The 12,037-nt window shown below is 42.0% G+C and overlaps 1 protein-coding gene across 8 annotated transcripts in view; it reads right to left on the reverse strand.

Moving 5' to 3' along the window:
- The window catches only part of CACNB4 (calcium voltage-gated channel auxiliary subunit beta 4), a 237,505-nt gene that overhangs the window by 38,537 nt on the left and 186,931 nt on the right, over window positions 1-12,037 (reverse strand). For 7 of the 8 annotated variants that reach the window (XR_008312792.1, XM_053282304.1, XM_053282341.1 and 4 more), the window contains 4 exons: window positions 10,456-10,578; window positions 6,055-6,185; window positions 1,227-1,303; window positions 48-67 (listed from right to left, as the gene is read on the reverse strand). Coding sequence is in view for 6 of the 8 variants with exons in the window: in XM_053282304.1 (XP_053138279.1) it covers window positions 48-67; window positions 1,227-1,303; window positions 6,055-6,185; window positions 10,456-10,578 (351 nt within the window). In the remaining 2 variants the exon portion in view is untranslated. Of the gene's footprint in view, window positions 1-47; window positions 68-1,226; window positions 1,304-6,054; window positions 6,186-10,455; window positions 10,579-12,037 lie in introns of those variants that run through there. The other variant, XM_053282354.1, reaches the window with a different exon arrangement.

Genomic DNA, 12,037 nt, shown 5'->3' on the forward strand with positions numbered 1-12,037 from the left:
ACTTCATGCAATTCCTAGGAAGTATAGGATGGAATTTGAGTACTTACTACTTTCTGCTTCTGTTTTGCTGAAAGATCAAAGTAATTAAGTTAAATATTACTTTGTTGAATTGCACAGAAGTAATACAACATGAAAAATCAGTGTGTGGTATTCACTGTTTCATTTACTTCAGAAGGTTTTCTTACTCCAGACAAAGGTGTCTTACTCTGGAGAAAAACTCCTTGTTCCATTGTAACAAACTGTGGATGCCACTCAGTGTGAAGAAGTATGTACTCCCAAATAACTTGGGGTATGCTGCCCTTGAGCCGAAATAAACAAATACATACATACAATAACTTGGGGAGAAATTAGAATTGAACGTTGAAATTGACATTCTTCTGAAGGAGATGCTCATTTAACTGTTAAATGAGTGCTTCATTTGTTCATTCCTTTCAGAGGAATGTGATCAGCATTTCAGGATCCCTTCCTCCCCACACAACAATTCTGTATTATTATTACTAATATTGTTACATACATGATGATGCCCGCTTAGAACCAAAAGGTTTTTTTGCTCCATTAACAGTAGTGTCCAGTCTTTTTATATTTATTTTTCATTTTGTAATTTTCACAATGAGAACAAGTATCACTATCAAATTGATCAAGCTATAAATGCTATAATCTATGTATATTCACTGGTTACATAGGTTTTGAATAAATGAAAATGGATCTTAATCGTTCTGGTCTGGTGTATGTTACTTTAGATAAGCAACACACTTTCAATATGTGTAACACAAGAATTTAAAAACAATATCATAAACCCTTTTCAACATCGTTCGCCAATGCAACCTTGGGAATCTTGGGTACATATATTACAGTGCTGCCCTTTCTGTGTTCTTCTAGTCATGTAGAAGTTGCTTGCTTGCTAACAGATCCCAGACTGCTGGGGGCTGTCCATGATCATGTGACAAATTCAATCACATGAGTATCCCACAGAATGATCACTTCAGTGGGAAAGGCCCTCGTGATTGGCTACACTCACATGGTTGGGTCAGCACCTTTCCAGTGTTATGAAGCAACATTCATGTGTCCGCCTTATTTAAACAGGAATTGCATAAGAACTCCACATAAGACCTGCTACCTGGAATGTAGGTTGTGCAATAAGACTGTAAAATTGATTGTGTCATATCAAAATTCAAAGGAGTTCTTCACAAGTGAAATGATGTCCTTTAAAAGAATTGAAAACTTACCAGTGGGAGTGGGTGTAGCTCGAAATGTGCCAGACACCATTTCTCCAAGGCTTGAAGAAGAATTCCCACTCGATTTCCTACATTGTAAAGAGTTCCCATTTAACACTTTGTGCAATCTGAGGATAAGACTCAATAGCTTAATTCCTTTATTCATTCATTCATTAATTTGATTTCTATACCGCCCTTCCAAAAATGGCTCAGGGCGGTTTACACAGAGAAATAATACATAAATAAGATGGTCCCTTGTCCCCAAAGGGCTCACAATCTAAAAAGAAACATAAGATAGACACCAGCAACAGTCACTGGAGATACTGTGCTGGGGGCGAATAGGGCCAGTTACTCCCCCCCGCTAAAAAAGAGAATCACCACGTTAAAAGTTGCCTCTTTGCCAAGTTAGCAGGGGTAGGAGTGCACAGATCCACAAGGTCACTATCTATTCTTTGCTCCCCAAGGTTGATATACTTGGCTGGTTCACACAATTACAGCAATCTCCAGGAGCTTTCCCAGACAGCAGGCTTTACAGCAGATTTACTAAGAGGCTTTAGTGCGAGTCTGAAGTTGCCCCAAAAACCCCGACACAAAAAAAGGGATTTTATTTTTGCCCTGGATATAAATTGGGCTACACTCTAACACACAATAATAAAAACCTGAATTGTGTGTGAAGTGCTCCCGGATAGCTCGCAGAGACTTCGGGGTAAATTTGGTCTATATGTGAACACATCCCCTCCATTCCCGGAGGAGATGCAAACAAAAGCCAAGTGTGAAAACTTCCAGTAATGTTTAAATCTGAGATTTGTGTGGCATGTGCTGTTGCACAGCATGTTGTTTGAACCAGATTCAAACAACCCAATATTGGTGGACCTGGCACTGCATCTAACTAATACGTCCCTGCAATTAGACCCAGGATGGTCTCTAGGTCATTTCAGAGAGACCATGTTACTCCCGTATTGAAAGAGCTACACTAGATGCTAATAGGTTGTCATTTATTTTGTTTTATCTAATGTTTTGACCTCTGCTGTCATTTGTTTTGCTTTGTTGTAAACCACCCAGAGATGTACATTTTGGGTGGTACAGAAATACATTAAATAAATAAATAAAATTATCCCATCAGAGATGCTACTATGCTGTAAAATTGAAGACTCCCTGATGGAAGTCCACAGAAAAAGCTATGCCCCATCCCCTCAACCTACATTGGGTTTTTATATACAGTATTCACACCTCTGGAAAACTGTGTGGGGAAACGTAATTTCTAAAAACACAATCTAGCATTTTCCCTGTTAGCTACCTCACAAAGAATTTAAGGCATATTCAGCTGAAACAGAACCAATCAATCAGGTGAAGGCTGTTTAATTATTCAATATATACTGCCTCAAGTGGCTGCCCAATGGTTTCTTAATATGGCTGAAATAAATTCCCATATAAATGCTCTGTCAACAAGTTGTACACTACCACCCATGTTCTTCAGTTCTGCTTTGTATGTTGGCTTGATCTGAACTAGGGGTGGGGCATGCATTCAAAACAGGCACAACTCAAACATGCAAGCACCACAAATTGATTGCTCCCCCAAGTTTGGTGCAGTTGAGGTGGGCCAAACTTAAAATGGGCGTGTACCCCCAGCTTCACCTGCTCTCCCACCCTCCATGCCATCCTCCCCACTTACCCAAGGGTGGGGGGGGAGGGATCCTTACTTTGGAAAAGCAGGAGGGATGGCAGGCAGTGGCGGGCAAGAGAACAAATGATACATTTTGCACATTACTTGCTACCATATTATGGGGCTTGACTACAAGCAAAGAAAGAAGGAAAGTAGACGGGGGGGGGGCAGATGGTGGGAAAGCACAAAACTAGCATAAATGTTGACTACCAACCCCATAATCCTGGCAGGAAGTAATGCATGAAGTGTGTCTTTTGCCACCAAGAAGAGGCTGGGTAAGACCTCTCCTTGCTTGTTCTCCTGCCCCCTATTGCCTGCTATATACCTTTCTTCAAGACAGAATTGTTTTTCCTCTGGGGAAGAGGGAGGAACTGGAGGAAAGAGGAGTGCAGGAGGTGGGAAGGCTTAGAGATAGGTTAAGGAATTGGGCAAATTGCGGAAACGTATTAAGGTTTCTCACGCATATAGCTTGCACAAGCTGCTCGATCTTTGACTCGAGCAAGCAAGTTCCTAATCTGAACCTGTTCCATTTTTCTTTTCATATGACACATCAAAAGGGTGCTTTCTCTGTTCTTTGTGCCTCTTGCCAGAACAAACTTCTAAACACTCCAAAGCAGCGGGGGCAACCTTTTTTTGGCAAGTGGGTTACAAGTCAAGTCTAACATGTGAAATAGTGACATTCTCACAAGCACTGCAGAACATGAGCAGCTTGTCTATGGCCTCAAAGTAGCTTTGCCTTTTGTCTACAAAGCCAAGGAATAGACAGCAGCATAGCAAGGAAGATCCAGATAAGAATATACCCCAACAAGGTTTATAGCCAAGTCTATACACTCTTTTCTTCAGGCCCAGGACAACCACCAACTCCTGTTACTTGTGCCAGTTGTGGTACCTGTTGTGCAGGCTGGCTGCTATGCTCTAAAGTGAGAGCTATTTTTCTTACTCAATCTATAGGAAAGGCATGGGTATACTACTAGGAGCCACACTGGGATTTTTTTTTAATTTTTAAGTACTGTGATGAGCAGAAAGAATATCTATGTCTAAGAGAAGATTTACAAACTCCAGAACTATGTTTAAAGTCTTTATGTCGGCGGGTTATCTCTCAAGGGATAAGATTTTGTATTCTGCTACTCTCATTCCGTTTTCACACATTCAGTCAAGTATGTGGGTTGCAAGAGGGCACTTCTGTTGTTCTTTGAAAGTGCTATACTAACACATTCTAGGCAGTTCAGTTATCTTTGGCTGCTTTCATAAGAGAGTCACTTGCATCTGCTTTTGAATCTCCTATACTTGTGCAATGATGTCACATCAGCCTATATTGAGCATGTTCAAATTTTATCGTTTTCACATTCTTAACACAAGGTCAAACTGAACCCCAAACTTGACTCCTGAATAAGGTGATTTAACCTTTCTGATCCATCAAAAGCTACTTAAGAGACTTGAAGGAGGTTAAAAAAATTACCCCCAAGTCCCCCCGCCTCACCACAGTTGCTATACAGAAAAGCTGAACACAGCAAATGTTTGTTAGTTTTAATTCCAAAATTTGGTTTCTCGAATGGCCGCTTGTTAACCAAGTCTTGGAACTTTCCTTGGCTCATGAAAGAACTTAGAGATTAAAAGACTTTGCTTACAGCCTTTAATGCCATACTCCAAAGCTAACCCTGTGGTCCTACTGGACAGTGGACACTTAAAAGTGTCAACAGAGTAACTGAGTCATATGGCAAGTTTTAGCTCAATATGTTTTGTTGGGAAGCATGCAAATAATGTGGCTAGTCTTGTGCATTTATTTTGAGTTACCCTTGAAAAAATATTGTGGTCACTATTTTATAGTCCAGAAGATGACACACCCTCAGGAAGAAAGTTCACATACACATTTCCCCTAGGTAATTGGCTGACATCAAGACTGGGTTAATCAATAGAACTACTCAAGAGTTACTCTAAAGAGCTATTACATTTCAATAGGACTTCCTCTAGTAAATGTAGTCAGGATGTCAGACACTATTATTAATTTATTATTTATGGCATTTATAACTCACTACATGGCATGAAGTTACCCAAGATGGCTCTGGCATTAGAAACCCAACGCAATTCAGTAAACAATAAAAGCACTAAAATCTAATAATATCCTAACATGATGAATGGTAACCATTGGCAAAGGTAACAGCTACAGTTCTGTGCAGCTTCCTGGGCGCATTGCTGGAGCTGCTGCATACTCTTTAAAAAAGAAGCATTCATATGATTGTTCAAGGGTGCTCTGGTGCAAATGCTGTAATTGTGCAGTCACGGTTGTGCAATGTACCGCCATTATGTTGCGCAACTGTACACCCAATTATTTCCAAGCTGTACATCGCACAGCACTGTTTATGTAATTACAGTGTTCATATAAGAGCACTCTTGCTTTATGTTTTTCAAAGAGCATGCAGCAGCTCCTATGATGCTAACCATGTCCAGGGGAAGCTATGCAGAATGCCAGGCAACATTTTTAGAAAAACGCATGTTCATAGCAACAGCATAATGTGTGTCCATAAGAACATTCAAATTACTCAGTTTTTAGTAATTACGAATGAATGCAGATTTAAAATGGCCATTTCCTGCATTACATCACAGTAAGCATATTGACATTTCCCTCCACCCAGCAAGGACTAGAGACACAAATGACCTTCTTGTACCCGTTGCAGGAGAAGCCTTTATCAAAACATGAATTGAAGATCATGGGCTTCTAGACCCATTGCTTCAACTCTTCAAAACCATAGCCTAGAAGAAGGATTATAATGGGGCGTCTTGGGGTTACAGAAGGAAAGGATTTGTGTGCATGAATGTAAGGATGACACCAGTGAAAGGGGAGGACTATATTCTTCCCCTTTCACTGGTGTGAAGACAGATGACAGCAGCATGGGTTTTCTTTCAGTTATTGCAAATTCCACTTTATTTACAAAATGTTAGTATTCAAGGATGATTACTTGATTGGACTCAAGCTACACAAGGACTAGGCTGAAGCTACCTATCTATTAGTAGAAGCTGCCATCTTTATGACTAATTTCTCAAGAATCTCTGATGCTAAAAAACTAGGGCCACACTTCATGAGTTGCTAAGACCAAACAACTTATTGAAAACTGGTCACCTAATACTTAAGAGAACCATTCGGATCTGGTTATGATTAGAACGAGTGTTAACTCTTACCCTCCGTGAAAACGCCCTCTCTTCTGCTCCTGTTGGATTCGAATGTTCTCCAGCCTAAGTGGGCTTGGAATGAAGCCAATCTCGCAGCCTTCTTTAACCAATCTTCCTATCCACCAGTCATTATTATATTTCTGTAACAAAGACATTCTTAACTTGTAATTTTCTTTCACATTAACTATACCTCCTGCACTCCCAGGTAGCATGCAATACTTTCACCCTTCTAGATTCCAACACAACAAATATTCATTCATAGATTACTAACCAATCCTTCACATAGCCACTACACCACCCCAAAGGGACAGTCCATCAAGGAGGACACACATTAAAGGAAAAAAGGGTAGATAGCAAAGCTGAGGCAATTGCTAACAAGAGGGATGAAGATAATTGGCTGAAATGTGATCTGACATTACTGAACTGTCTCGGTCATCACCAGTCAAGAGTGGTCAATACAAAAATGTATGGGAAAAAGAACTTCTCTGTCAAGTTAGCTTTCCATATGCAATATGATCTATATCCAGGGACTGGGAATTCTCTACATGCAATGAGACTGTACCATGTGCTCTTCCTGATCATCTAAATAAGCTCTCAGTACTTAGTTACTTGCAGCAAATAAGTAATCATTTCCCTTTCTTTGCCTCCTATTTTTTGTGCATAACATCCAGTTTGACTTAATTCCTCTCCACACTCGACAGCTTAACTGTGCTGTATATTTCCACCAGGATCAGAGGGGGCATGCCCCTGAACAACTGGTGCGAGGGAACACCAATGGGGGAAGGGTGCTCTCTTTCCCCCATTGAAGACTTCTCTGATGTATCTGGTGGGCCATTATGTGAAGCAGGATGCTGGACTAGATGGGCCTTTGGCCTGATTCAGCAAGGCTTTTCTTATGTTCCGCAAGCAGATTATCAGACTATATGCTATCCTGAGAGGCCCATGAAATCACAGCTTGTTCAAAATACATGAGCACCTCAGTAGGGATCACATTATGTGCTAGCTCTAGCCCTTTCCCTCTGCCTCCAGACCTAACCCTCCTTCCTCCCTCTCACCCACCCGGGCCTCCACCTGACATTATTCTCCTCCTTTCGGTCCCATTTCCCCCCTTTGAAAAACGAATTCTAAATGAGAAATGCATAATGCAGTCTTTATTTTAAAAAAAATGCAGAGAGGAAGCTTCTGGGAGCATGAAAATGACCTATTGGAATACAGAAGTCAAATTGGAGCTATGGTACAGATAGCTAAGAAGGGCCTGAGGCTATTTTACATCTATGGTGAAGAAAAGAGACCTAAGAGACATTTGTGAGGGTCAGTCAGTAAGAAAATCCTGAGACTGGAGTGCTACAGTCAGAAGCACAATTCATACATTCATTAGGTGACAGGGTGGGTGTTTATGAGTGTTTCATGGCATCTGAGAAATAGATGCCATGAAACACTTTCCTAGATTTCTTCAGAAGGCATGCCTTTAAAAAAAGAGAGAGAAAAGAAGTGCTTATTCTATTTGTAGAGTTGATTACCAGAGATGAGTTACAGAGATGCTGCAAGCATAGCAAGGTTACTCTCATTATGAAGCACCTTCCATATGTTCTTCAAAGCATATCTGAATCTTCAGCGTAGGTGGAAGGAGTACACTTCCCTCCTATTGGTTGCTGTGCCTGGAATGTTTATGCATTGCCAATAATTATTGTCACTTAATCTGTTCCAAAAGTGCATAATGCATAGTCCTACGGGTGACAGATGAGACATCTTGAATATGGAGAGTCATCCATTCTTGCTGACATTTCAGCTTGTTGCCAGAGTGACCTTGCCCTGGGCCCAAACTAGATGTGAAACATAGTTGAATGCATCTTTGCTCAAGGTTGTTGCTGTTTTAGGAACAAAAACCCACCAAAAACAAAACAAAAAACCCAAACAACCCACACACAGCCTCAGGAGGCTGCAAGTTTGAATAAAGGAAAGTGCTGAGGAGGGGTTACCTAACCCTTCTTCCACTCAAAATACCCCCCACCCAAATATTATTCCATCCACTGGGCAAGATATGCAGGTATTTGTTCTAATCCACACAAGAATTTCAGCTCAGTGTCAGACATGGAGGGTCCCCAGGACAAAGAGCAAAGATGGGTCCTGCCCTTGTCCACCACTTTAGGAACATAGGAAGCTGCCTTATACTGAGTAGGACCATTGGCCCATCTAGCTCAGTATTGTCTACACAAACTGGCAGCGGCTTCTCCAAGGTTGCGGGCATCTCTCTCAGATCTATCTTGGAGATGCCAGTGGGGTAACTTGGAACCTTCTGCATACAAGAATGCAGCTGCTCTTCCCAGAGTGGCCCCAATCCCCTAAGAAGAATATCTGATAGTGCTCACACATGTCTCCCATTCATATGCAACCAGGGTGGACCCTGCTTAGCAAAGGGAACAATTCATGCTTGCTACCACAAGACCAGCTCTCTCTACCAGAGAGGTAAGAGACAGAGAGAGAGAGAGCGCTAGAGAGAGAGCGCACACAAAGAGCAACCCAGTCAGTAGCGGCCCCCCACTCCCTCAAGGGCCCAGGAACATTTGTTCCCCTGTTCCCTTTGTTAAATTGTAGCTACACCCAGGGGTGTAGCTATAATTGAGTGGATGGGCTGAAAGAACCGGGGGCCCCCAGCTTCACCACTCCAAAGTGCCATGGGGGAGAGGGACAAACATAGGCCCCGTCTCCCCGAGCTACGCCCCGGCTACATCCCAACTGATATTCTATTAAAAACAATCATGCAGATAAAGTCTCTAGCGCAGGACACTGAGCTTAACACACACAAGAGAAGATGACTTCCATGGAGTCCCATATTCTCGTGGAGAGTAACATCTATCCTTAGTGGTGCACACATTACATAACCTCCTTAGCTCCAAGGAATGGGAGGCTGAAAACATGTAGACTACTACATGTTTTCAAACTTGTAGGACTACTCTTTGGGAGGAAGCACCACCAAGTTTAGTAAGAGTACTTCCAAATAAACATGCATCCCCATCAGTCGGTGGCATAGACTTGTCACTCAGAAAAGGATGCAGAAAATAATGAGAAAGGTTTGGGAAGGCATGAGGCCAGATTTCCTATCTAGTAAGGGCTGGTGAGAAGGAGGAATGGTCTTTAGTCCCAAGTATGTGTTAGTGTAGTTGTGGCCAATACTACTGTGTTAAACAATAATTAAAGAAAAGCAAGGTTTAAAAAAAAATTTTTGGTAAAATATTACTTACTAGCACGAGCAACTTTCCCACTGAGGAAAACAGCAGCAAGCAGACTAACACTGCCCTCATGGTAGAATGCTGCCAAGCCTCCCATGCCCTCTGCTGTCCCCTGGAAGTATGTACCTGAGGGGTGGGGGACCCTCAGAGTACATCAGGGGCAGCAGATGGAAGCAGGGCTCACAAAAAATGAGTGCACACAGGCAACATGAGTTGTGATGCTGCCTAGTGTGTTTTCCTACTCCAACACAAATATGCTGCCATCTATGAATGAGGGCTTTTAAAAGAAGGGTCAAAGGAAAGGTTGACAGAAGAGAAGGAATAAACTTTGAGGACCTAGAGATGATGAGGACACACCTACCCATCAACTTGCCCAGCAATGGTAGCTGCAAACTCAGAGGTGAAGTACCTTAATAACGGTACTTCATTACTACTAATGAAGGTACTTATGGCGATCTGGCGCTACTGCAGCTGGGTTTGCCCAACAACTGCTTTCCCCCAGAGCTGACCCTGCAAATACATTCAGATTAGGAGCAATCTGCTCGGAAATTAACCCACCCAACTGATGTTTGGTTTGCACTTTGTATATTCCAAGATAAACTCCTAAATAAGCAAACTGCAAGCCACAGAAATTCTACCCTTTCGGAAACCAATTCTTGAGGGGTGGCAGGAAGGACTGTACAAAAGGCTCCCACACACTTCTCCTGGATGGTGCTCACTTTGGAAGGACAAGCTTTGTACAGCAGCTCAATTCATACATTACGTTTGCAGCATGGTAACTCACTTAAAATAAATTCCATGTATGAAGTTAATTATATGAAGTGGCTTCCCACATAATTCTAAATATTTCCATCATGCCAATCTGGAGACCCATTCTACTCATTTCACTATTGATCAGAGTTTGGTCAAATACCTGATTCTAACAAGTATGAATGAGTTTAAGCCCCACTGGGTCCTGATGCTTTGCAATTTAAAGTTGTCCAATATAGCCTCAGTACTGCTTAAAACCTTGATCAGGATGAATGATCCTGGATGTCATTCTCTAATCAAACACTATGCTCTGCAATAGTGGTGCTCTGGCTGCTTTTCAGCTTTGGCTTTATGTCTTGCATGGCTCAGAACTAATTGTTCAGGTTCAAGCTATTGGCAGGTAAGAGGAATAATTACAGAGTGTAGTTACCTCTTTAATGTGTAGAAAATCCTTAGCATCAAAAGAGATGGCAGTGCTGGGTACCGGAACATCTTCATCCAGTGCTCCACAGTAGCTCACATTAGTCTTAACAGCAAATGCTACAGGTTTTGACTGGGAACAGAAATAAATTTCTCGTTATATCGGCGCAGGCATGGAAAGTGACCAGTCATTCAAAGGAGATGAAGCAAGAGAAAAAAAGGGGGTCTTGTGTACCAGGAGCCACATGGTCTGCAAAGGAGATGCAGTAGTTCAGGGGAGCACCAGTTCTTCCCCCAACAGATGCTGGTTCAAGACTTTCTGTGGCAAGAAATCCTGACACTGAGGGTCAAGATACCCATCATGTCAAACCTGTCATTAATCTGAAGTGCCAACATTTTCTTTTAAAAATAGCTGGATTCCTCACACAAGAGAATAGAGCTGCAGTGGGGCCTGAGGAAGCTTTAACTTTACCCCCTAGCATGGACACTATCGAGATTCCCATTCGCATTACTGCAGCACATGGGCTACTGCAAAGACTACAACTCCCAGAAGTCACTGCACCACTCTTTCCAATGTGTTGAGGACCTAGCCTGTGAGATCAATCACAACAATTGAGTGGAATGAGCAAGGAGAAAGGGAAGGGGGGAATATTCTGGCTTTCCCAATCTGGGTGCCTAATTTGCATATTATGTAAATTGGCTTGAAAATAATTTTTTAGCAGAATAGGGACTGTACGTTTTGCTCCATAACTCCAAGGGAGATATAGCCAGGGCTAGAGCTTAGCTTTTGGTTTTGGTTTTTTTAAATGAAAGCTGGAATCTGGGTGAATCTGGGTGGGCTAAGCAATCTGGGTGAGATGCTTAAAATCCAGGTGAAACCCGAAATTCCAGGGGGCATGGGAGCTCCAGGGAAAAAGCCTCATCATGTGTCATTTGCCAGGGCAAGGGTGTGGAGGAAAGGAAAGAAGCAACCACCCTCACCCTCGCTGCTTTCCACCCCTGTTGCTGCTGGAGGGGAAAAGTAAAAGGTGCATTTGGGATTTGGAGAGTAGTGGAGTAATTTTTCCAAACCAATTTCCCCAGGAAGAAATAGTTTCATTACCAAGTTAATATGAGGTGAGTAAGGAAAAATCCACCCATCCCTATCTTTTGCAAATTTTGTAAAATTCTAGGCAAAACAATAAAGCTACGCTTGCTGTCTGTTGCACCAAACCGCCTTCACCTCATCAAGAAGGTGACAAGCTAGCACCTGGCAAGTTTAGTCCCTTAAAAATGGCTTTGAAGGCTTCTGTTCTTTCCGTTTCAGATCTTCTCTTGGGATTAGTTCACACAATAATGCATATCACCTGATTACTCAACACTTGATGAATGTGTAGCATTATACTTGAAGTGATATTTAAAGTTCTGTCTGTGTTGGCCTGCTCAGACAAACTACCAGATGTGGCCCTGATGAAGTAATATGCACTGAATCAGTTCCAAAGCCACATTCACAAGAATGGTCATCTAATTCCATAAGTACTTTTTGTTTGTTTTTTAAGTACTGTATTATTTACCCAGAGAAGAGTCAAATATCAGGATAACAAGATTTGGCT

Source organism: Hemicordylus capensis, chromosome 1, assembly GCF_027244095.1.
Source record: "Hemicordylus capensis ecotype Gifberg chromosome 1, rHemCap1.1.pri, whole genome shotgun sequence".
Taxonomy (NCBI): domain Eukaryota; kingdom Metazoa; phylum Chordata; class Lepidosauria; order Squamata; family Cordylidae; genus Hemicordylus; species Hemicordylus capensis.